Below are 25,168 nucleotides of genomic sequence, written 5' to 3'. Positions count from 1 at the left end.
GTGACCATAACAACAAAACCCAAATCCAGACCAACTCCTCAGTAGATCAACTCAATACTCACACTACTGGCCTGATAGAAGAAGCACCATTCTACCCACACTTGTCTAGCATTTAAAAAAGAAAAAATTATGAGATACACGAAAAGCAAAACAAACAAAACATGTCAAAAGACAAAGCAACCACAAAACCAGACTCAGGGATGATCTATATATTGGAACTATTCAGTGAGACTCTAAATTATGAAAGGAAATATAAAATCCCATGGTAAGTATCACAACTAGTTGGTGTAATGTAGAATCCATTCTCATTAAAATTAGGTAAAAGTCAAGCAGGGTATCTATTGCAATTCCTAGTCAAGATTAATTTGGCAGGTTTAGAAACTGTGAGAGAGGAGAGGAAATATTATTAACATTTCATTTACATATCTTAGCACTTTTTCACTGGCTACAATGAACATATAAAATTTTTTAACAATGTATTATTTTGAAATAATTCAAGACCACAAAATCTTGCAGAGCAGGGAGGAAGAAGACAGTGGGATAAATGGAGAGAGTACATGGAAACATATACATGACCATATGTAAAATAGATAGCCAATGGGAATTTGCTATATGACTCAGGGAATTCAAACCAGGGCTCTGTAACAACCTAGAGGGGTGGGAGGTGGGAGGGAAGTTATAGAGAGAGGGGATATAGGTATATCAATGGCTGATTCATGTTGTTGTATGGCAGAAACCAAAACAGACAATGAAAAGCAAATGAAGTTCTTTTATTTATCCAATGATTATTTCACCCTTGTTTTCAACAGCTGCTTTCTCTCTGTATATTTAAGGAATTATTCCCCCTTTTGCTTTCAGTATATTTAAGATGATATACCATTATTACTGTCAGGAAGTCAGATAGCAAGAATTCAGGCAACAGGTATGATCCTAAACCAGCTGTAAAGCTAACTGTAGAAGAATGAATTCTTGAGACTTTTTATGAGCTTCTCCACAGTAAGAAAATCAAGTTTTCTTACTTTCATATTTTGCATGAAGGGCTTGACTCTTGTTCACCTAAACAGTGATGGTGTGATCATCTAAGTCACCAGCTTCAGGAAAAGATCTTCATTACATTCTGGTTTAAATAGGCCCTTGGCTCTGTTTTCTGTTTGTCTTGTCCTTGTAGTCCTTAAAATTCAAAGTTCAAATTCACCACCATTTGACAAATGCACTGAGGGGGCAAGATGACTTCAGGCAATCACTTATTTCCCATGTTTGTTCATTTGTTTTTCTATTTCCATGTTGCTTTAAGCCTTTTCAGATTCCTTGTCTTCTCAGTCATTTTGTAAAATATTCTTAAAGTAATAGGCAACCTTTTTATTGTTTTTATCAAGAAAGTTATTCAGAATATCTGTCTTCTTTCATTGCTGAAAATGTTAGACTTACTAAAGGTTTTGGGGTAGAAAAGGGTCACTTGTGTTTTAGAATGACAGCTAATAGAAGTGTGACAATGATTACAAAGGTGAGAAACTGAGGGGGAAAAAGTTAGATTGGAAGGTACTATTACCTTCTAGATCATGAACTTGACATAGAGCCAAGGCATAATAATACAAAAGAGAGTAAAACAGAAGTCACTGTTGCAGAATTGACAGGACTGGATGCTCTGTCACTGTGTAGTAGATGAGAGCTTGAAAGGATATGAAGAGCATGTCAATTACATATTAGGCTACAAGTCTAGGAGATTGGGAATGCCATTAATTAACAGATGTTAACTGACCAATAAGGAGAAGGCAGTGGCACCCCACTCCAGTACTCTTGCCTGGGAAATCCCATGGATGGAGGAGCCTGGTAGGCTACAGCCCATGGGGTTGTGAAGAGTCAGATACGACTGAGTGACTTCACTTTCACTTTTCACTTTCATGGACTGGAGAAGAAAATGGCAACCCACTCCAGTATTGTTGCCTGGAGAATCCCAGGGACGGGAGCCTGGTGGGCTGCCATCTATGGGGTGCACAAAGAGTCGGACACGACTGACGTGACTTAGCAGCAGATCAATAAAGTTAAGAGGAACTAAAGAACCTCTTGATGAAGGTGAAAGAGAAGAGTGAAAAAGCTAGCTTAAAACTCAACATTCAAAAAACTAAGATACTGGCATCAGGTCCCATCACTTTATGGCAAATAGACAGGAAAAATTGGAAACAGTGACAGACTTTATTTTCTTGGGCTCCAAAAATCACTGCAGATGGTGACTGCAACCTGGAAGTTAAAAGATGCTTGCTCCTTGGAAGAAACACTATGATAAACCTAGACAGCATATGGAAAAAGCAGAGACATCACTTTGCTGAAAAAGGTCCATATAGTCAAAATTATGGTTTTTCCAGTAGTCATATATGGATGTGAGAGTTGGACCATAAAGAAGGCTGAGCATCACAGAATTGACGTTTTTGAACTGTCGTACTGGAGAAGATGCTTGAGAGTCTCTTGAACAGCAAGGAGATCAAACCAGTCAATCCTAAAGGAAATCAACCCTGGTATTTATCGAAAGGACTGATGCTGACACTGAAGCTCCAATACTTTGGCCACCTGAAGTGAAGAGCCAACTCATCGGAAAAGACCCTCATGCTGGGAAAGACTGAGAGCAAAAGGAGGAGAAGAGGGTGATAGAGGATGAGATGTTGCATAGCATCATCAACTCAATGGACATGAGTTTGGGCAAACTCACAGAGATGGTGAAAGACAGGGAAGCCTGGTGTGCTGCAGTCCATGGGGTTGCAAAGAGTCACACATGACTGAACAACTAAACAACAACAAACTGATCAATTTGGAAGTAAATAGAAAATTGTTAAGAATGATTTAAAATATATAGCATTATGTCACTAGAAAAATAAGTCAGGGCATAGATGATCACATAGGGACTTAAAAGTTCTCCAAGTGGCTCACTTGCTAAAAGGCTCAGTGATGTTAAAGGCCAGCTTCCCTGCTCATGCAGATAGTAAAGAATCTGCCTGCAAGGCAGGAGACCCAGTTTCACTTCCCTGGGTTGGAAAGTTCCCCTGGAGAAGTATTTCCAAGAATAATCCAGTATTCTTGTCTGGAGAATTCCACAGACAGAGGAGCCTGATGGGCTGTCATCCATGGGGGGCACAAAAGGTCAGACATGACTGATTAACATATTTTTCTCTTGGCATTTGTGTGTTTGTGTGTGAGAGTGCTCAGTTGCACATGTCCGACTCCTTGCGACTCCATGGACAGTAGCCCGCCAGGCTCCTCTGTCCATGGAATTTTTCAGGCAAGAATACTGGAGTGCGTTGCCATTCTGTACTCCAGGGCTCTTCCTGACCCAAGGATTGAACCCACATCTCTGTGTCTCCTGCATCAGCAGATGGATTCTTTACCACTGCATCACCTAGGAAGCCCCAACTTCACACCTATAAAATTGAGATTCTTCCTTCTTCTGTCATCCCCACTGTAGAATTCCTCTTATGTCTCACTGGCAAAAAGAAAAGCTTACAAAGTGTTTAACTTTTCCAGCTTCTATAAAGCTGTAAAGGTAAACAAAGGAGAATATAACTGAGAATAAATGTTAAGTTACAGAGTCAACAGAGTTTGGCTCAGGTCCTGACTTCCTCCCAGGTTGAAGAGAGGACTTAGGAAGTCAAATTCAGGGTTTCGTTTCAAGTTTACTGAAGTAAAGGAGACACTAAGATATCCAAGTGGAAGGGCAAAGCAGTCGTTAGGACACAAATGACAGATGATGTTGCAGGAATGGATGAAATTAGAAAAGACAAGCCTACAATAAACAAAACACCAAATGCTGGCAAGAATATGGAGCAACAAAAACTGTCATTCATAACTAGCAAATCCAAAATGGTACAGCCATTTGGGAAAACAGCTTGGCATCTCCTCAAAAACTAAATATACTTTTACCATACGATTCAGCAATCATGGTTCTTTGCATTTACTGAAATGAGTTGAAAACTTACATCCACAGAAAAACGTGCATGTGGATGCTTACAGCAGATTTATTCATAAATAAATGCCCAAATTTGGAAGCAACCAAAAGATGCCTCAATAGGTGGGTGAATAAATAAATTGCGGTATATTCAAATAATGGAAATTTATTCAATACTAAAAAGGAATGTAGTATAAAGCCATCAAAAGATATGGATGAACTTTAAATGATTATTAAGTGAAAGAAACCTATGTGCACAGAACTACTACATGACATTCTAGAAAAGACAAAATTATGGACACACTAAAATGATTAATGGCTGGGTAGGTGCTGAGGTGAAGGAGAGATAAATAGGTGGAATGCAGAGGATTTTTAGAGTGAAACTCTTCTGTATACTTTTTCACAGTGAAACTCTTCTGTAATACTACAATGATATTAGTAAATATTTGTTATTTACATTTCTCAAAATCAACAGAATGTACAACACTAAGTGAACCCTAATGTAAACTATAGACTGTGGGTTACACTGATGTAGGTTATGGATTGCAATAAAGGTACCTTTCCTGTACTGGATGCTGGGGGCATCTGAACGTATGGAACACTGAGTGTGAAGGAGTTCTAGTTTGTTTGATTTTGCTGTGCAGCTAAAACGTCTCTAAAATAAAAAATCTGTTTTTTTGGTTTTTTTTTTAAGAAACAAAAAGTAGGGGACTAATCACATAACTTAGGGGAATATTTACACTTTAGGAACTGGTAGAAGAAAGGCACAAGCTAAAGAATAACAATCAAAGAAAAGAAAAATGATGAGGATATGGAAGCAAAGAATTATAGGAAGGTAATTCACGAAGGCAGGGGCTAGTAAGATGAAAATGTGTTCCAGTTAGGCTTACTGGGATACTAAGCAGGATATGCAATGATAAGTTTCATGGGTTTAACCATCAGAGGTTACATATAATTTAAGAAAGAGTATGTTTCAATGGAATTACAGTGGTGAAGTCCAATTGTAGGAGGTTAAAGATATGTGATAAGGGAAGTAAATGAAATCAAACAGGAAAGAAAGGCAGTTTATATGACATTTCTTATTAAATCTAATGCCTGAATATTTATGCCTAATCTAAATTTACTTTAAAATCATTAGATGTTCAAAATTGTGTTCATTGAGAAATAAATTTAATAGTGGATAAAATTTATTTTAAATGAAGGAATGAACTATCTTTTTAATTTATGTAACTTTCAGGGTATAGATTAGTATCAGTATAAATTTAGCCTTTCATCCTATATGTATCACTGTGTTCTACTTATTATTAGGGAAAATTTTAAATATTGTAAAAGTAGGGAAACAGTGTCATGCTCCCAAATTTAACTAGTACGTATTCCATGCTTGGACTTCCCTTGTAGCTTAGTCATTAAGCAATCTTCCTGCAATGCAGGAGAACAGGGTTCGATCCCTGGATTGGGAAGATTCCCTAGAGAAGGAAATGGCAACCCACTCCAATATTCTTGCCTAGAGAATCCCATGGACAGAGGAGTCTGGCAAGCTATAGTCCTTGGGGTCGCAAGAGTTGGACACGACTTGGTGACTAAACCACCACCATTCTATACTACTTCAAAAACAATGCATTTAAGGATCAACAAAATTCTTATTTTATGCTTTATCACAATAAATAATTTACAAAGCATTTCCTGGTTATTAGGATAAACAAAGATATCATTCAAATGGCATTAGATTACTAAAAAGTATCCACATATAATGTATCCATGTATAATAATCATGTTATTTCCCACAGTCATCACTTTGGAAAGTTCTATGTAATGTAGAACCATTAACTTTGATTTTTTCCAACATACCTGTAGGACTGTTTCCTTTAAGAATTATAGCATAATGCAATGTAATAAAGCACAAAAACTTCAGCTATCATCCTATTCAAATTTATATTACCTTTATCAGTGATATTAATAATAGTACCACTTATGTTAAAATACTAGAAATATTATTGGCAGACTGAAATCTACTAGAGACAGATTCTGTTTAAAAATTCTTCCTCAACTTCATTAGATACTAGTCAAATATTTACAGTTAACATTTTTTTAAAATGACACCTGTAAATGTATTTTAAGAGATAAGCATATTGCTTAGAAAGGAGAAAGTTTGTTCACCAAACAGCTTGGTAATAAACTTATTATTATCCATATCTTATATGGCAATTTAAAGACATGAAGTGTAATAATAAAAGGACTAAATAAAGAATAAAGACCCTGAAAGGTAAGAAAAATTTAAAAAAATGATTCAGAATAAAGCAGATATATTATAAATGACCTAATTTTAATAATAAACTTAAAGGTTTTCTATGAGGAATTATGGCACAAGATAACTAAAGAATGATTTTATGGGGGTTTATTTTTATTTTGTGTTGAATTTACAGGTTTCTTTTGGTCTACAATTTGCCTTCTAATTTTAATAATCTCTTGGAACTATGCATCTTTTTCTCTCTACACATAGTGGCTATCATTTAATTCAATTTAACATAAATACACAAACAAAAATGCCAGAATAAATATCATGCAATTATTATTAACTTAACAAACTAGAATTCTTATTTTAGGTCCTATTTTAAATACCGATAGCCATGTCAAACAGAGCACATAATACCTGTCCCTTAAGGCTGATAAACTAACACTCATGATGGAGGCTCTCTCTAAAAGAACTTTACCTTTGATTTGCAAATATACATCTAAGTAATTATATGCTTAATTTTACTCATACAATAGACAATTCCTTGGGTAACTGAAAAATAATCATAGCAATCTACAGTTCTTTTCTTTCCCATTTATTGTTCTGGTCTGTCTATAAATTCGAGAGAAAAAAGAAAAGTGCATTAAATAGTAATAGCAAAGTTATTACACACACACACTGCTGAGAACGAAGCTAAATATACTTTGTAGAAAATCCATCTTCAACCAAACCTCATACTTCATAAACAGATTAAAAATATTTCTACATCAAATGTCACCGTTTTCCTCAACGTTGGTTGATGATTCTGGTTTACTGACTTACCCTTCTAATGACATGATGTTCTTTTGTAATCTGCAGCAAGAAACGAATTTAAGACAACAAATAGAATACAAACTTCTTGACAGCACATTTTTCTTTAACTGTGCCATTAACAACAACGATGAACATTTTGTTTCCTGTGGCTATGCTGTGTTTTTATTTTTAACCCGTTAACGAGAACGTAAGCACCTTGAGGGCAGGGGCCTCTATTATGTCACAGGCATTATGCTAGGAACCAGGGCAAACACAAAAAAGAGAATGAAAAGTATCTTAAGAAAAAAAGATAATTAGTTAAATTGAAATAATGTCCTTTTTCATTAACTATACGATCTATATTAAAATCAAACAGAATTTTTGTCATGATATACACTCTACTTGTTTCAAGTTCTAATAGAATATATTTTCTTTCTTTCATTTTTTGCTGTAGGTAACATCTTAAGTATTCTTTCAATTCCCAAACATATTCATGTACCTTTCAAGGAGCGTCAATTCTGTGGGTCACTAATATTATAAGTCATTTAGAAAATTACTGTAATAATTACTGATGCAAAGAAAAAGCCCATTATATATTTTTTTCTTTCAGAGTGGCCACTTTTTCTTAACCACTAAAGGTAACAACGTACTTTGAAATCACAATGAGCATGAACCTAAAGTTGTTAATATACCACTACTTGAAATTCAGAAAATCTGTTGTTTTCATGTACACATACACGAAATAAAATAATACCGTGACAGAAGGGTGCTGTATCTGTGTTTAAAGAGGGGGCTGTTGGCAAACACCACAGCTCACTTCTGCTGAAATGTACACAACCGATATATGCAGCACAGAAAGCTGGCACCAAGGGCTTACAGCCTTAATTTGCCTGCAAGAAGGAATGGAGATTTACCTTCAATGCACGTTCTTGATTGTTTTCAGCAGTCAGATGTCTCATGTTGTTTGCTGAAGTCTGCTTCTGCTCTTTCAGATGATGAAGCTCCTGCTCCAGCCGTTTGCACTGCCACAGGGAAAGAATCCCATTAAGTAAAGGAGTCACGGCATTTTTTTCACAAACCCACATGAATTGATGTAAATAATACCATCTTACTCTCCCAAAAAGTATCCTTTGCAATAAGAATAGTAAGTGAAAAGCACTGTTGAAAATGAACAAAGTAATATTGCGTACAGTACTCTGGCACATTCAATTGCAATTTTCAGTTTTGATTTTTATTAATCTAAATGCTACCATATAAATTAGAAAAATACCCATTTCTTGTAAAATTAAGATTAAATTATTATTTTCTTCATTGACCAAATGATTTTCACTGTGTATCTGCTGGCTGAATTAAAAATATACTTCTAAAAATGATAGTAGGTTCCAAATAAACTATGATATAATACTCTGTGAGGAACTTTATTAATTTTTAAAATAAAAATTATCATAAAAATATATGAGATTTTCATATTTTTAGAAATATCTAAAGAAACAGTTGAGAAAAAACAACAGCCACAGAGTGCTACATGACTTGGAAACAACTAAGGAAACAATTGTTTTTAATCCTATTTTGACTAAACCTTACTTGTAAGTAAAACAAGTGATAAAATAGATGTGAAACGACATTGACCTACTGGGAATACATAAAAATAAAGTAAAAAGGAAATGATAAAAGCATAAATGAACTAACAGAAGCATCTACATTCAAAAAAATCATTAAAATGTTATGTCATTTAAAAATGAGATTGTAATATAAATATGTCAAACATTTTCACAATGACTGTATAGGATATAAAACTGATATGCTGCATATTAAAACCATATGATGATACAAAGGTGATTTGTAAAGAAATAAATTACTAAATCTATTGTTCAGTAAAATATTTTAAAAAATCACTCCTTAGTTTATCTAGTTTTCAAGGAGGATATTTAATAACCAATAAGTAAGTACACCTATTAGTTTGAGAGTTAGACAGTTACTTCTGCATTACCCAGCAAATGTTAGATGTCATAATGAATTAAAAATCATTATTATGATACAAAACAAGATGCAGTCATAATCCAAATGAGTATTTCTTCTAATATTTTCTGCCTCTGATCTCAATATTATTCAGCAATCTGTATCAGTATTTCCCAACTTTGAGTAACATACAAATTCTTTTAAAAGAAAAAGTCTTACCAAACTCTTGATATTCACTTATTTACTGGTATTTATTAAGCACTTATCCTGTGCTAGGTTTAATTATAAATGGTGGGGGATATGGCATTTAACAAAATAGATAAAAATCCCTGCCCGCATGGAACTCATATTCCAGATGGGAAAAGAGACAATAAAATAAATGAAATACATAGTATGATAGAAGGTGAAAATGTTATGGACAAAAATAAATATAGGGAATACCAAAACAGTAGGAAGGAAATCTTTTATGACTTTAAATAGGAGAAACTTTAATTGAGAAAAAGATACTTGAATAAAGACACTAAGAAGACAAAGAAGTAAGTCTTCAGATCTTTGGAAGCAGTGGTTCAAGCAAAAGGAACAACTGAGTGCAAAGGCTCTGAAGTAGAAGCTTGTCTAGCATATTCGAGTTTTAACAAGGGGAAGAATACAGCAGGAGTGAAATAAGCAAGGGACAGAATACTGGGAGATGAGATCAGAAGAGCCTTGAGATATTATAGACCAGGGTTTTTACTCTGAGTGTGTGGGAAAGTTGCTGGAGGGCTTAGAACAAAGAAGTACCACGATTTGCCTCAATGTAGGCTCACTCCTTCTGCAATGTAAAGAATAGATTCTAAGGAAGGCAAGGACAGAAGCGGGAAGTCTCGCTGAGAGGCTACTGAGCAGTGCAGGAGAGAGATGATGTGTCTCAGACTAGGATGGTAGGGAGCAGTGGAGGTAGTGTGCAGCAGTTGGACTTTGGATGTATTTCAGATGTAGCCAGAAAAAAAAAAGTGGTGGTTATTCTTCCGCTCTTGCTCGTGACCTTAAAAGGAATGCTTCTATCATATAACCACTTAGACGAATTTTGTTACATATTATTTACATTCATGTGAATGTGTATATGCGTATGAAAATATATATGTTAAATGGGTTTCCAAGGATTTTATATTAATATATCAGATTGTGGGGTACATATTCTTAAATGAAACTGACCTGTATCTTTCCTTCTCTGGGCTATCCTTTCCAGTTTTGTTATCAAGGTTGGATTACTCTCACAAAGTTTCCTTATTTTATTTTTGGAAATAGCTTATATAAAATTATCTATTCATACAAGAATAGGTGTAAGTCCCCTATCAAACCCTCTGAGCTTTCCTTCTGGGTTCAAGTCCCTCTTTGAAGAGGCATAGCTTTTAAAAATCTCTTAGTGAGACATTCTGCCTGAAAAGGTGATTATTTTGTTTTCATGACACTCTTTACTGGATAGAACTGTTACGACAAAAGTTGTATCTTCAGTACTCTGACGATGCTGTTCTGCCTCAGTCTGGCATCTATTGTTGCTAATGTGAGGTCAATATTAGTCTAATAATCATTCTTGTATACGTTTGTCTTTACTCAATGGTTGCTTTAAAATCTGTAGTTTAACTTTAGAGTTCAATTCTATAGTTGAAGAGATGGATTTATTTAAATCATTTAGATATTCTCTATGCTTCTCAAACCTGAAAAACTCATAGCTGTTATATCTTGAATTGTTACCCAGTTCCCATTTTGAAATTCTTATAGGTCATATATTGGGTTTATTCACTTTCCTTTCATATCTTTTAATATCCATTTCTCTGTGTGTGTGTGAATTCTGAGCGTCTATCATCCATTAGTGAATTGAGACTCCTGATTCTATCTCCAATTCTGTCTATATCTTTGTTCACTTATCTTTTAATGTCAATGACTAGTTTTCAGTTCTAAATATTTCCTTGTATGCTTCTTCAATTCTGTCCATCTACTTTTCACAGTGCTCTTCTTTTATATGTATTACTTGATGATGTCTCTGTTTAAACATGCAAGTGTCATACTCTTTCATTTTTTCCTATTATCTCAAATTCTAAATGGTCTAACTCTTTTAATTGTGTTTCATAGTAGACTGTCTCCTTACATGGAGAATTCTTTTTTGTAGAAGTTTTGTCCCCCTGTGTGTGGAAGAACGTCCAGACTGGTTTTGCATTTGTTTCTTGCAAGGTGACCCAAAGTTTTACTCAACTAGTGCAGACGTTTATCTAAATGTCTTAGTTTGTGAATTCTCATCATGATGGTTATTACGCTGAGTGTCCAACCCTTTGATTTCTCAGGATGCTTGAGCCCTTTGCTCAGGCAAGACCAAAGACAAACCTCCTTATCCTTTCCTAAACCAGTGAGTGGTTTTTTCCCCCTAGATTCTTTTTTACTAAAAAGAGGGTCTTTCTATGATTTGGAAATACATGCAAGGGTCTGGTCCCATCACAAGTAGTCCAATCATCAACCCTTGTAAGGGCAATAAAATTCAAGTTTTTAGCCTTGGAGTTCTATACCTGGTCTTAGATCCCTAGTTAACTGGTATGTTTGTAACTATTTAGGTTTCCTTTCTTTCTTTTTTGGTTTCCTCTAAATTTTTATTTTTCATAGATTTTCCCACTTTCTGAAAAGACTGGGGAGGGGAGGGGAAGGGTACTTGTAGGCCAAAGTTTATATGAAAAACTGTAACCAAAACGATAAATATAATAAAGCTATTTTTGTGCTGAGGACATTTATTCACATTTTGTACCTGGGCTCAGTATTCACTGCCACGCAGTATAAGAGGGACAGAAGGTAAGGCCCAGGGACCACTCCATGTGGCAAGTGTCCCAAAGTGTTACACTTTCAGGTGTTAATAATTTTCCCTAATTTAATGAATGAAAAGAAACAAAACAAGTGCTAGGGAAGAAGAATGCCCCTAAATTAAGTAATATGTAATTTCTTCTATGGTTTTAGACAGCTTCATTTCGAACTGACACAATTAATAATAAATAACACAATATCTTCTCTGTTCATATTGTGCCAAACAATGTTCTTAAAAGTTCTAGTGCATAAATTAAGACCTAGGAGGATTTTTAAACATTTTTTTATACTTAAAATGTTTTAATACTTAAAAGGAACTTAATGAAATACTATCTGTATATTGTCACAGTTTCATTGCAGCACTATTGATAACAGCCAGGACATGGATACAACCTAAATGCCCATCAGCAGAGGAACGGATAAGGAAGTGCTGTGTATACACAAAGGAATATTACTCAGCCATAAAGAGGAATGAAACTGTGCCATTTGCAAAGACATGGATGGACCTAGCGATTATCATACAGAGCGAAGTCAGTCAGAAAGAGAAAAACAACTATTATATATTAACACATACATGTGGAATCCAGAAAAATGGTACAGATGAATTGATCTGTCAAACAGAAATAGAAACAGAAGTAAAGAACAAACATTTGGACACCTGGGGGGAAGCAGGGGCCGTTGAACTGGGAGATTGGGACTGACTGACACTGCTATATATAAAACAGATAACTAATGAGAACCTATTGTATAGTACAGAGAACTCTACTTAATGCTCTGTGGTGACCTAACTGGGAAGGAAATCCAAAAAAGAGGGGATATAAGTATACATATAGCTGATTTACTTCGCTGTACAGCAGAAACTAACACAACACTGTAAAGCAACTGTACTACAAAAAAATTTTTTTTAAGTCCTAAGAGTCAAGTCAATCATTTGCAACATGTGATTCTTATTTTAGATACAGATTCAAAACAAAGAGGAAAAGACTATTGGAATTTGAAAACTTATTGAATGTTTTACAATATTAAAGAACTGTTAATATTTTTGGTATGATAATTGTGCTGTAATTATGTTTTACACAAAAGTCCACATCTTTAGGGCTTTCCAGGTGGGGCATGAGATGCAGGTTCAATCGCTAGGTCAGGAAGATCCCCTGGAGTAGGAAATGGCAACCCACTCCAGTATTCTTGCCCAGAAAATTCCATGGACAGTGGAGTCTGGTGGACTACAGCCTGGTGGACAGACAGTTGGACACGCCTGAGTGACTGAGCATGCACTCATGTGCTTGGGTATATATGTGCCACATCTTTAAGAGATACACAATAAAAGTTATAGATGAAAAGGACATTATGTCTGGGATTCCCTGCAAGATAAAATGAGGAGGAGTAAATGAGTGGGGGATATAGATAAAAAAAGATGGACAGCTGTTGTAATAGGGTGAAATGATCTCAGAGGCTCATGATTCTATAGTATCACTAATAAAAAGAAAAGAATTAAATTTGCCACTGCAAACAAAACTAATTCTATACATAAGTGAACTAAAGACATAAAGTATATAAAAAATTAATGAAAAATTTTTATTAAAGGATTTGATCCATATTTACTATAAGACATTATATTCACCAGTAATTTCCTTTTACTCATTACCCCGAATTGTGAAGAACTGTATCAAACAGAAAATATATTGCTATGATTCTGTCTCACCTCATGTTTATTTCCTGAAAGAGTTTTTTTTTTTTTTTTTTAAGAATTCTCTAATACTGTCTAGGTTTTTAACAGCTGCTGTTTCTCTTCCTGTACAATCTGCTTTCACTCACAAATCATGTTGATTGCATTACAATCAAACATCTTCCCACTTGGATGTTATACAACTCTTTCCCTTGCAGACAAAAAAATAATACCAGACTCTTCCAGTCAAAACAGAAATTACACTTTGGTGTCAATGTGAATTATGAACTTTGAGCTGTAGATGTTTGGAAGCACTTAGGATTATATAAATAACTTTATTCCTTTTCATTTAGGAGAATTTTAAAACAACACTTCATTTTGGATTTAAAAATAATAACTAGAATGCTTTTCTCACAGCAAAATAACTTGGAATAGTTTTCCAATTCAAAAAGGTAACTTGTTTCTTCTTCAAAGCCCTGGCAAAATATCAGCAGTTTGGTTAAATGAATAATGTATACAATACTCAGAGTTTAAAAAAAAAACAAAGATTAAAAAAAGAAAAACAATAATTATGTGAGTCTCTGAAAACACTTATGTTACAGGCGATACACACCTGTGTGCATGCACACGCACATACACATACAGACGAATCATAAATTATTCAGTAAACACTCATCAAGCAATATACCGGCAATTACCAGGCAACATGCCAGACAGTGACATGTTTGTACATATTTATACATATATATCTTAATTATATTTACATATAACATTTCAAAAACATGTGAAAGTAAATAAGGATTTAATAGCAAATACAGTAATTTATACTCATTTTAAACAACTAAATTGCTCAAAAAAGATTAAAATCACAATGTAAAAAGATTATTAGTAAACATAATAATTACTTAAAAAGATGTCAACATGTATATAGGTATTTAGTAAGCTATGCTATCAAAGTATCATTTTTGTAATACTGGTTAAGATTATTTTGTTAGCTGTATTCATAAAACGTATTCATTTGAAAAATCATGATTTGCATCTCTGTTTCAAGATAAAGGTTAACACATGTTATTAATGATAGTCAACGAACCCTCAATGAGAAATCAGTATGTGCCAGAAACTTTACATGTATTAAATCAGTCAATCTTCATGTGGACCCTATAGATTATATATTTAACCATTTGACAGAGAAGGAAACAGAAACAGAGTAAAAATACCTCCTTTAAACTCATGCAACTAATAAGGAGGATTCAATTGCAGGCAGAATAACTGTTTATCAACAAAATTTATAATATACACACATAGGAAAATAGTAAAAGCAATGTAATAGCTAGAATTACAGAAAAAGTTAATGATGATGATGTTTTAGAATTTGAACTTTAAGGAAATATGTAACATAGATCAGAATGGAAGGTGAACTAGCTACCATTCAGGATTACTACATTTAACTCAGTTCATTGAACCTAAGCAAAACTGATAAAAACCTAGGCAATTATTTCTCAACTTTTAATAGCATATTCTAACAGTAACATTATATCTAAAATCATAATGTTCTCTTTAGGAATATAAAACAGAAAAATTGCTATTCTTTTATTAACATTGGAATTGTTTTAAATGAAGGCCTTATAAAAGCTACATACACATATATATGGATACATATATATATATATACACACATACATACACATATTTTTATACCTATGTTATATAACAAATATATTTATGTATGAATTTACAAAAAGATCTGAAATCATCAGGCCTTCACATGCAAATATCTATTTCTACTTTGTATAAACTGCAAACTCCAAGAAAGTAGAGCCCAAAGTCTCTGTTCATTGCTACATAGCAGGGTACCTAAAAATTAGGTGATATTAAATATGTATTTCCTATTTTACTGGATTCCCTGCTTATAAATGGCATTTAACCAATCATCCTTACTAAACCTGAAAGTCACCTTAAGCTTCCTCCTATCTTTATCCTAAAGTTGGAGGAAGTCTTAGTCCTTCAACATGCTTTATTTTTTATCCCCAATGTCATGCCTTTGACTTTTTCATTAACTGTGAGAGCAAGTGTCATGTCTTCAGTCTCAAGTTCTTTCAAATTATCCTCTAATCTGGTAGTTCTCAAAGCAGACTGCAAATCAATATCATCAAGAGAGTTTAAAAAAGAATGTGCTAGTACCACACTGCTTTGATGACTATATCTTTGCAGTATAGTCTGAAGTCTCAAGAACAGAAACATAGATCACTGGAACAGGATACAAAGCCCAGAAATAAACCCATACACTTACAGTCAATTAATCTATGACAAAGGAGGCAAGATCACACAGTAGAAGAGTCTCTTCAATAAACGGTGCTGGGAAAATTGGACAGCCACATGAAAAAAATGAAGTTAGAACACTCTAACACCATACACAAAAATAAACTCAAAATGGATTAATGACCTATATGTGACTGCATACTATAAAACTCTTAGAGGAAAACAAGGAAAATGTTCTCTGATATAAGTTGTAGCAGTATCTTTTTTCAACCCATTTCCTAGAGTAATAAAAAAAATAAAAATTAAAAAAATGGGACCTAATTAAATTCAAACGTTTTTGGAAAGCAAAGGAAACCATAAATAAAACGAAAGGACAATCCAAAGAAAGGGAGAAAATATTTGCAAACGATGAGGTCAACAATGAATTAGTCTCTAAAATTTACAAATAGCACATGTGGCTCAATACCATAAAAACAAACAACCCAATAAAAAAATGGGCAGAAGACATAAATAGACATTTCTCCAAAGAAGTCATATAGATGGCTGAGGCATATCAAAAGATGCTCAACACTGCTAATTATTCAAGAAATGCAAATCAAAACTACAATGAGATCCCACCTCACACCAGTCAGAATGGCCACTATAGAAATATCTGCAAACAATAAATAGCAATGAGGATGTGGAAAAAAGGGAACCCTTCTACACTATTGGTGGGAATGTAAATTGGTAGAGCCACTACGAATTACAGTATGGATGGCCCTTAAGAAACTAAAAACAGACCTACCATATGATCCAACAATCCCACTCCTGGGAATATAGCTGGAGAAAACCATGGTTTGAAAGCATACATGCAACCTAAATGGAGGCAACCTATCTGCCTATCAACAGATGAATGGATAAGGAAGATGCGGTACATAAGTACAATGGAGTATTACTCAGCCATCAAAAAGAATGAAATAATGCCATTTGCAGCAACATGGATAAATCTGGAGATTATCATCCTAAGTAAGTCATACAAAGACAAATATTATATGATACTACTTATATGTGGTATGTAAAAAAGTAAATACATATGAATTTATTTACAAAACAGAAAAAGACTCACAGACTTACAGAACAAACTTATAGTTATAGGTAGGGATGGCTGCAGGGAAGGATAGATTAGGAGTTTGGGATTAACATGTATGCACTGGTATCTTTAAAATAGATAACCCGTAAGAACCTACTCTATGGCACAGGGGACTCTGCTTCAATATTCTGTAATAACCTAAATAGGAGAAGAACTTGAAAAAGAATAGACACATGTGTATACATGTGTATATACATACCTAACTGAATCATTTTGCTATTCACTTGAAACACAACATGGTTAATCAACTATACTCCAATGATAATAAAAAAAAAGAATGGCTATGTGTGCATGCACGTGTTTTCAGGCTGGATCTCAGAGCTAACAAATACTCCAGAAAGGTGTTTCTAAAATACAACTCTAATCACACTAATTCCTACTTGCCCTATCTTGATATTGTATATTGGTTTTCTCATTGCTTAAAGAATTAAAATTAAGTGTCATATCTCATTCCTCAATTGTATACCTGCTCTAGTTCAGACATGATAAATTATCCACAGTCCCCAAGATATGAATATTCCTTTCAACTTTCATGCCTTTCAACACATTTTTGTACATATATGATTTATCCACACAACACCAGGCCCACTGGGAAGCCCTCTTGAGGAATACCATCCCCTCCTTCCCTCTCTGAATTCACTGGCCTTTATGTTCTCATCTACAACCATCTGCTTGTCATTCTCCCTCACAGCCACCTACAATCCCAGGGACAAATCCAGCACCTGCTTCACTGAAGCTATATAATACATGCTTAAGAATAAATGATGTGATTTTTTTTTAAAGAAATCTTATTTTTCTATATTAATTTTGATCTAAAATTAAAAGTATATACCAGTAATCAATATTTAGGCTATTGTATACATATAAGCATGAATGCAGCATAATATAAAAACTGAAAAAAATTATACTTAAAATAATTTTAAAATACAGGAATACACAAAATCTTTGGATGATGATATATAATATTTACATCACACCAGAGAGGTCTTGTTGCTCCCAATCTGTCATTCCCTTCTCCAGGGGATCTTCCCAAAATAGGAACTGAACCCAGGTCTCCAGCATTGCAGGTGGATTCTTTACTATTTGAGCCACCAGGGAAGCCCATTCATAGCCATAGGCTACCATTGTTCTGATTTGTAGTATCTGAGGAGGTTGACAAGATAATGGAGGAGTAGGTGGACGTGGAGTACAACTCTCTCCATGGTGCATCAAGAATACATCTACAAATGCAGCAGTTCTCACAAATACCAGTTAAATACTGGCAGAAGTCCTTGACCAGTGGAAAAGAATATTTGGAATTTTCTTTAATACCATGAGTAATTTCACTTGTTTTTTAACTTTGTAAAATACAATAAAATCTTTAGTTGCAATCCTTTGACTTCTTTCAATCAACATATGTATTTGAGAGTCACCTAAGCTTTTGTGTGCCTGAGTATGTCATTCTTTTCGTGTAAAATATTAATAATATTCCACTGTATGGAATTGTATGTATTTGTCCATATTCTTCCTAAGGAAATGACAGTTGAATTGTCTTTAGTATTTAAATATTACAAATGAGCTCCTATAAGTGTTTCTCTAAAATTCTTACAGCATTATATATATATATATTTTTTTTCATTTTCCTTGGATAAATACATGGAAACGGACTTGCTAGGTCACAAAGCATATCTTGTTCAAGTGTCTAAGAAACTGTCAAGTAGTTTTCAAAACTGGTTGTTCCATTTTACATTCCAATTAGCAATGGGTCCTTGTTTCAGGTGCTATACACTCTCGCCAACATTTACTGTTGTTGGTCTTTTTAATTTCAGATGCCATTGTGTATGTGAGGTGGTATCACATTTAACTTTGTGTTTCCCTGTTCACAAATTATAATAATCTTTTCGTGTGTTCACTGAACATATGTGAAGCTTTTCTTCCAGTCTTTGGTCAATTTTTTTCTTGGGTTCTTTTTATTCACATGGAGAAGGCAATGGCACCCCACTCCGGTGCTCTTGCCTGGAAAGTCCCATGGATGGAGGAGCCTGGTGGGCTACAGTCTATGGGGTCGCTAAGAGTTGGACATGACTGAGCGACTTCACTTTCACTTTTCACTTTCATGCATTGGAGAAGGAAATGGCAACCCACTCCAGTGTTCTTGCCTGGAGAATCCCAGGGACGGGGGAGCCTGGTGGGCTGCCGTCTATGGGGTCGCACAGAGTCGGACACGACTGAAGAGACTTAGCAGCAACAGCAGCAGCAATGCAAGTCCTGTGTCAGACACATGAATTGCAAATATTTTCTCCTAGGCTATGGCTTATCTTTTATTGTTTGTTTACTTGGCTTTGGCAGGTGAACTCTTGGTTGCAGCATGTGGGATCTAGTCCCCTGACCAGGGACAGAACTAGGTCCTTGCATTGGAAGCACAAAAATCTCAGCACTGGACCACCAGGGAAGTCCCACCTTTCATAGTCTTAAAGTTGGCTTTTGACAAGCATTAGCTTTTAATTCTGTCAAAGTTAAATTTATCACTTTTTTTTTGTTTTTGCTATGGTTGGAGCTCTTTCTGTCCTTTCTGACAAGTTTACCTCCCTTGAGGTAATAAAGATATTTACCCCTGGTGTCTTATAACATCTTTAAGGTTTAAGTTTTCTTGTGTAAGTTTATAATCCACCTTGACTTTATTTTTGAGTATGGTGTAAGGAGAGAGTTAAGGTTCCTTTTAATTCTAGTGATATTAATTCTTTTAATTAATAGTGATACTGAGCTGTTGTTCCACCATTACTTGCTGTAAATCTATCCTTCCACAGTGGACTGGCCTGATGCCTTGGTCAAATGTCAAGTGTGTCACAAGCAAAATAATAAAGTTAGACAACGTTCTTAGTACATACAGAAAAATTAACTTAGATTTGATCACAGATCTGAATGTAAGAAATAAAAGTATAAAAATCTTAGGGAAGAACAGGAGTAAATTTAGTGATATTGGGTTCAGCATAACCTTTTAAGCCTTCAAATAACAAAAGAAAAAAAATAAATGGGACTTGACTATGCTGAACAACTTGTGTGTTGCACATGGTTGCTCATATAATTAAGAGGGGAAAAGACAACCCACAGAAAGGGAAAAATATTTTATAAATGATGTATCTGATTAAAAAGAAAAATCTTGTATCTACAATACAAAAAGAATTCTTACTACTTAATAACAAAAGGAAGAATAAAAATGTAACTAAACAATGGGCAAAGGACCAAAATAGATATTTCTCAAAAAACATATATAAATGGCCAATAAGCACAAGAAAAGATAGTCAATATCAGTAGCCATTAGGGAAATGTAAATCAAAATGACAATGAGCAGAATGACACCTGCAAGACAGTGGACAAATAAGCTCCTCAATGGAAACAAAAAGTAAACAACATATGGACTAAAGCTTTGTGGAAATTCTAGAAAACAATTACGGATCTACAGCAACCAAATGAACCCCCAACCAATTTGACACTCTCAATTGGTAGGAACATTCGTGGCATATTTAGTTGACCTTCCTGGACTGTCTCCATGACTCACCACAATGACATCAGTTGGAAAGAGATGGCCACTTTTCAGTTATAGTTGCCATATGACACAGAAATTCCACTTCCAGGTACATTCTCAAGAAAGTGAAAAAAAATACATTCACACAAAAAGTTGTAAATGAACAGAGAAGAATTATTTGCAATAACCACAAAGTAGAAATAAACTATCTATCAACTGACAAGCAAAATGTGATATATCCATATTATTATTTGGCAATTTAAAAAGGATTAATTTAGCTATAAAAGTACTGATACATGCTACCACATGGGTGAACTGTAAATGCATTGTATAAAGTCAAAGAAATTAGTCACTAAAGATCACAATTGTGTGATTCCACTACATAAAATGTCCCAAAGAGTAAATCTATGGAGATAGATAGTACATTAGAGGTTGCCTAGGGCTGGTGGAGGGGTGCTTTGCAGGACTGAATGGGAATAACTAATAATGGGTATAAAGTTTCTTCTGGGGTGATGAAAATGTTCCAAATTTTGAGAACATACAACTCTATGAAAACAATAAAAATGCTGAATTATAACTTTAAATGTATTTATGGCTTCCCTGGTGGCTCAGATGGTAAAGAATCTGCCTGCAGTGCGGGAGACCCAGGTTCAACTCTTGGGTTGGGAAGATCCTCTGGAGAAGGAAATGGCAACCCACTCCAGTATTCCTGCCTGGAAAATTTCATGGACACAGGAGCCTGGGAGGCTACAGTACATGGGGCTGCAAAGAGTCAGACACAACTGAGCGTGTCTACTGAGACTACTATTACTATGGCATGTAAGTCTCAATAAATCTATTAAAAATGTAAAAAAAAAATTAAGGAACTATACACAAGATTTGGGGCTTTCCTGGTAAAGAATTTGCCTGCAATGCAGGGAGACCCAGGTTCTATCCCTGGGCCGGGAAGATCCCCTGGAGAAGGAAATGGCTACCAACTCCAGTATTCTTGCCAGGAGAATTCCATGGACAGAGGAGCCTGGTGGGTTATACAGTCCATGGGGTTGCAAAGAGTTGGACATGACTGAGCAACTAACACTGCCAATAGACACCTGTTTCTGGGCTTGCTACACTCTTCTACTGATTTGTGCATGTGCAAAGCACGGTCTTGATTATTGTAGTTTTAGAGCAAGTCTTGAAATCAGATAGCATGAGTGCTCAAATTTCATTCTTTTACACTATTCAGCAATCATAATTGGTTCTAACTGCGAGACAATCTAGACAAAATCATTAACATTGTAGAAGGCTTGACTTTTACTTTTCATTGTTTGACCTAATACACATTCTTCTCAATGGAAAGAAAAAACTATGTGCTCAACCTTAAAATAGATCACAATAAATGTGAAAAAAATCATAGAGCATGTTTCTGCTCACAAGGGAACTAAATGAGAAATTAACAAGAATAAGATATCTAGAATATCCCTAAATATCTGGAAATTAAACATTGTTAGAATGCTTGATACTGTTCCACACATCACAGAGATTATATTCTTTTATAATCATTTTTTCTAAATTTTACTGATCTGTCTTCAAGCTCACCAATCTTTTACTGTACAATCTCTAAACCACTATTAAGTATGTCCACCGAAGTTTTCATATCAGATGTTACAACTTTAGTTTTACAATTAAGTTCTTTCTAGAGTTTCGCTTCCTTGCTGATATTGCCCAGCAGTTCACACACTGGGAACACTTTTCTTTTAAGTCTTGGAAGAAAGTTAGAATAACTTCTTCAAAGCACTGTTCTGAATGTGTAATATATTGAGTATGTCAAGATTTGTTTCTGCTAACTATGTGTTCTCTGGACTGAGGCTCACATTTATCTACTTCTAGTATTTTTAATTATACGCTGGTCAATGTGGGTGGTTCACTGTAAGGTATCTATATTATGCTGTCTTTCTTTGAAGAGTGTGGATTTTTCCTCCAGAAAAGAGTGAAGTTATTGCTTAATTCCTTTGCACCTATCAAACTTATTTTTGTAATTTATTTTATCAGGTCTATTCCAGTTCTGAACTTAATCTGAGGTCCTGAATCTTTACCTAGAGCTGTTCTGACAGATATATAGACAGAAGGCATATGTGGCTATTCAGATTTAACTGTACATTAATTAAAATTAAATAAAATTTAAAATAAATTATTCTTTTGCACTAGCCACATTTAAAGTGCTCAGGAACCAAATGTAGTTCATGGCTACCAAACTGAACAATGTAGAAATATTTCCATTATTATAGAATATTGTATTAAATAACACTGCATTCAGGCTTGGTCCTTAATCTAAGGAAGAATCAAGTGAATGTCCAAGGTTCTCATCAAGCTTTCTCTACTTCAGGTAGACCAGATCTCCAACTTCTCCCTTTAACTCACAGTACTCTGGCAGTGCTTTTAAGCCACTTGCATGCAAGCCCTGCGCATGAATTGCCAAACTCTTGGATGAGGACTGAAGAGTCTAACTAAATGGAGAGTTTTGAAATCACCTTTTCTGGATTCTAACAGAACATATCTAGAAATGATTATTAACGTTGAGTTGTTATTAAAATAAGAAACTAAAAAAGATAAAAAATGCAAGTAATACTTCCCTGAATAGAAAAGTAAGCAAAAGCTAACTTATCATTTGTCCATTCAATCCATCCCTCTTTGATCTCTCTTCCCTACCATCCTAATTCTCAGTGTATTCTAACTGGCTGTGTATGGATTAGATACACACTGTTCTAGGAGTAAAAGATGAGAAGGGCAGGATGATAAATCAAGGGGAGTAATCTGAACAGGCTGCCCAAAAAAGAAGAGAAAAACAAAAGTCACAGAAACCCTTGATTTCAGCAGTATCTGTTGTATCCTGGGAAGAGGCACCATTTCCACTATGCCACAGCTTCTAAGGATCTCAATCTGTCGGTCCAGCCTTCAGGTCTAACAAGAAGAAAATGGCAGTTTAACACTGAGGCTATTATATTTCACATCTAATGTATGAATCATTTATTTTGTCAATGCTTATAATTATACTTACTACACTGATGCTGAATTATAAATATGTTTATATACAGTTTAAGAAAACTTAGTTTGCAATTTCCAGATTTTAGGATGATCACCTAAAATATTAAATAGATTTGAAATTATAATTCTAGCAGTTAAATTAAAAGCTACAGTTCAAACCTAATAACACTTCCTCTTCAATTTCATTAATAAAAACTACAGAACTGCTTTGAGTTTTTGTTATGAATTATATCAGAAAAGTATTGCATTTCAATAGTTTACTATGAACAATCAGAACTAATTAACAGTATAACAATATTTTACAACTGAAATAATTAAAATAAACTATAAAATTACTACATAAAACAGGTCTAATCTAGCTTATTCACTTTCTATAATCTCTTCAGTGCTGCAAAACCATTTATTTCTAAGATGATGACTTTACTTCTCTGGTTAATTCAACTACTAGGCTGTGGTACTCTGATCCTTTCTGTACAGTCATAACCTTGTAATGCTGAACCTTGTACTTAGCTAATGGTCAGGAACACAAAATTCAGTAAATAATACCATTGTAATGAATTGGTGCTTGAGTAAACTTCAGTGGATTTTCTCAAAATCCATAAACAAACAACAGTATAACCTAAATGTTAAGTTGACAGTTATTGCACAAAAGGATAGAGATGCTTCTTATACTATTGTAAGACACAAAGCAGAGTTCAGGAAATAGTATTAGTACTGACTGGATGACAGCCATGGTTTAATAGTTTATTAAGCTCTTTTTCAGTTATTGTATTCCTGGAATCACAGATGCCTCCTCCTCTTGGTTTGCAAACTTTGTTTGTTTGCTATTATAAATGTTGTAATCTCAATACAGCTGTCAATTACTTAAGTTCTCATTCTTAATTTTCTTACTGTATAATGTATGTTGCCCAAACATTGTGATATCCTAACAGACAGCCACTTCAACTTCTAAGATGACAAGAGAAAAACTAAAAAATTGTGTGATAAATCAAAGTATCAACAAGTTGAGAAAGAGTCATTCTCTTGGAGAGATAAGACTCTAATTATTTTTGAACATGTAACTATAACTAGCATTCTCCAAAGGAAAGCAGTAAATTACTTGTGGTCTGATTTAGTGACTGCAATTTAGCAAACACTTTGTAAATTTAGGCACTTTCTAGTTTTTCAACAGAGTCAATCATTTCACCTATTTTTATTTATTTATTTGGCTGTACCACATGGCTTGCCAGATCTTAGTTCCCTGGCCAGGGATCAAACCCATGCCCCATGCATAGAAGCACAAAGTCTCAAACACTGGGCCAGGGAATTCTCTATTTCACCTATTTTTAAAAAAATATTTGTACATTTTTTATACTGTTTTCATTTTATACATATTCAGAACTTTCCTGGTGGCACAGTGGATACGAATCCACCTGCCAATGCAGTAGATGTGGGTTCGACCCCTGGCCCGGAAAGATTTCACGTGCCGTGGGGCAACTAAGTCCATAGACCACAACCTCTGAGTCTGCACTCTAGAGCCCATGAGCTGACTACTGAAGCCTGTATGCCCTAGAGCACATTCTTCACAAGAGAAGACACTGCCACGACAAGCCCACACACACACCACACTGAAGAGTAGTCCCTGCTCACCACAACTAGAGACTGCTAAGTAGCTTCAGTCGTGTCCGACTCTGTATGACCCCACAGACAGCAGCCCATCAGGCTCTACCGTCCCTGGGATTTTCCAGGCAAGAACACTGGAGTGGGTTGCCATTTCCTTCTCCAATGCATGAAAGTGAAAAGTGAAAGTGAAGTTGCTCAGTCGTGTCCGACTCTCAGTGACCCCATGGACTGCAGCCCAC

The 25,168-nt window shown here is 34.9% G+C and overlaps 1 protein-coding gene across 2 annotated transcripts in view; it reads right to left on the bottom strand.

Moving 5' to 3' along the window:
- MIPOL1 (mirror-image polydactyly 1) overlaps positions 1 to 25,168 on the bottom strand; it is a 312,949-nt gene that overhangs the window by 160,649 nt on the left and 127,132 nt on the right. For both annotated transcript variants that reach the window (XM_024982072.2, XM_024982074.2), the window contains one exon: positions 7,874 to 7,981. In XM_024982072.2, the coding sequence (XP_024837840.1) occupies positions 7,874 to 7,981 (108 nt within the window). The remainder of the gene's footprint in view (positions 1 to 7,873; positions 7,982 to 25,168) is intronic.

This window comes from Bos taurus, chromosome 21, assembly GCF_002263795.3.
Source record: "Bos taurus isolate L1 Dominette 01449 registration number 42190680 breed Hereford chromosome 21, ARS-UCD2.0, whole genome shotgun sequence".
In the NCBI taxonomy this organism is placed as follows: Eukaryota; Metazoa; Chordata; class Mammalia; order Artiodactyla; family Bovidae; genus Bos; species Bos taurus.
Note: the sequence above shows the minus strand (reverse complement) of the source record. Positions and strands in the feature narration are given on the sequence as shown.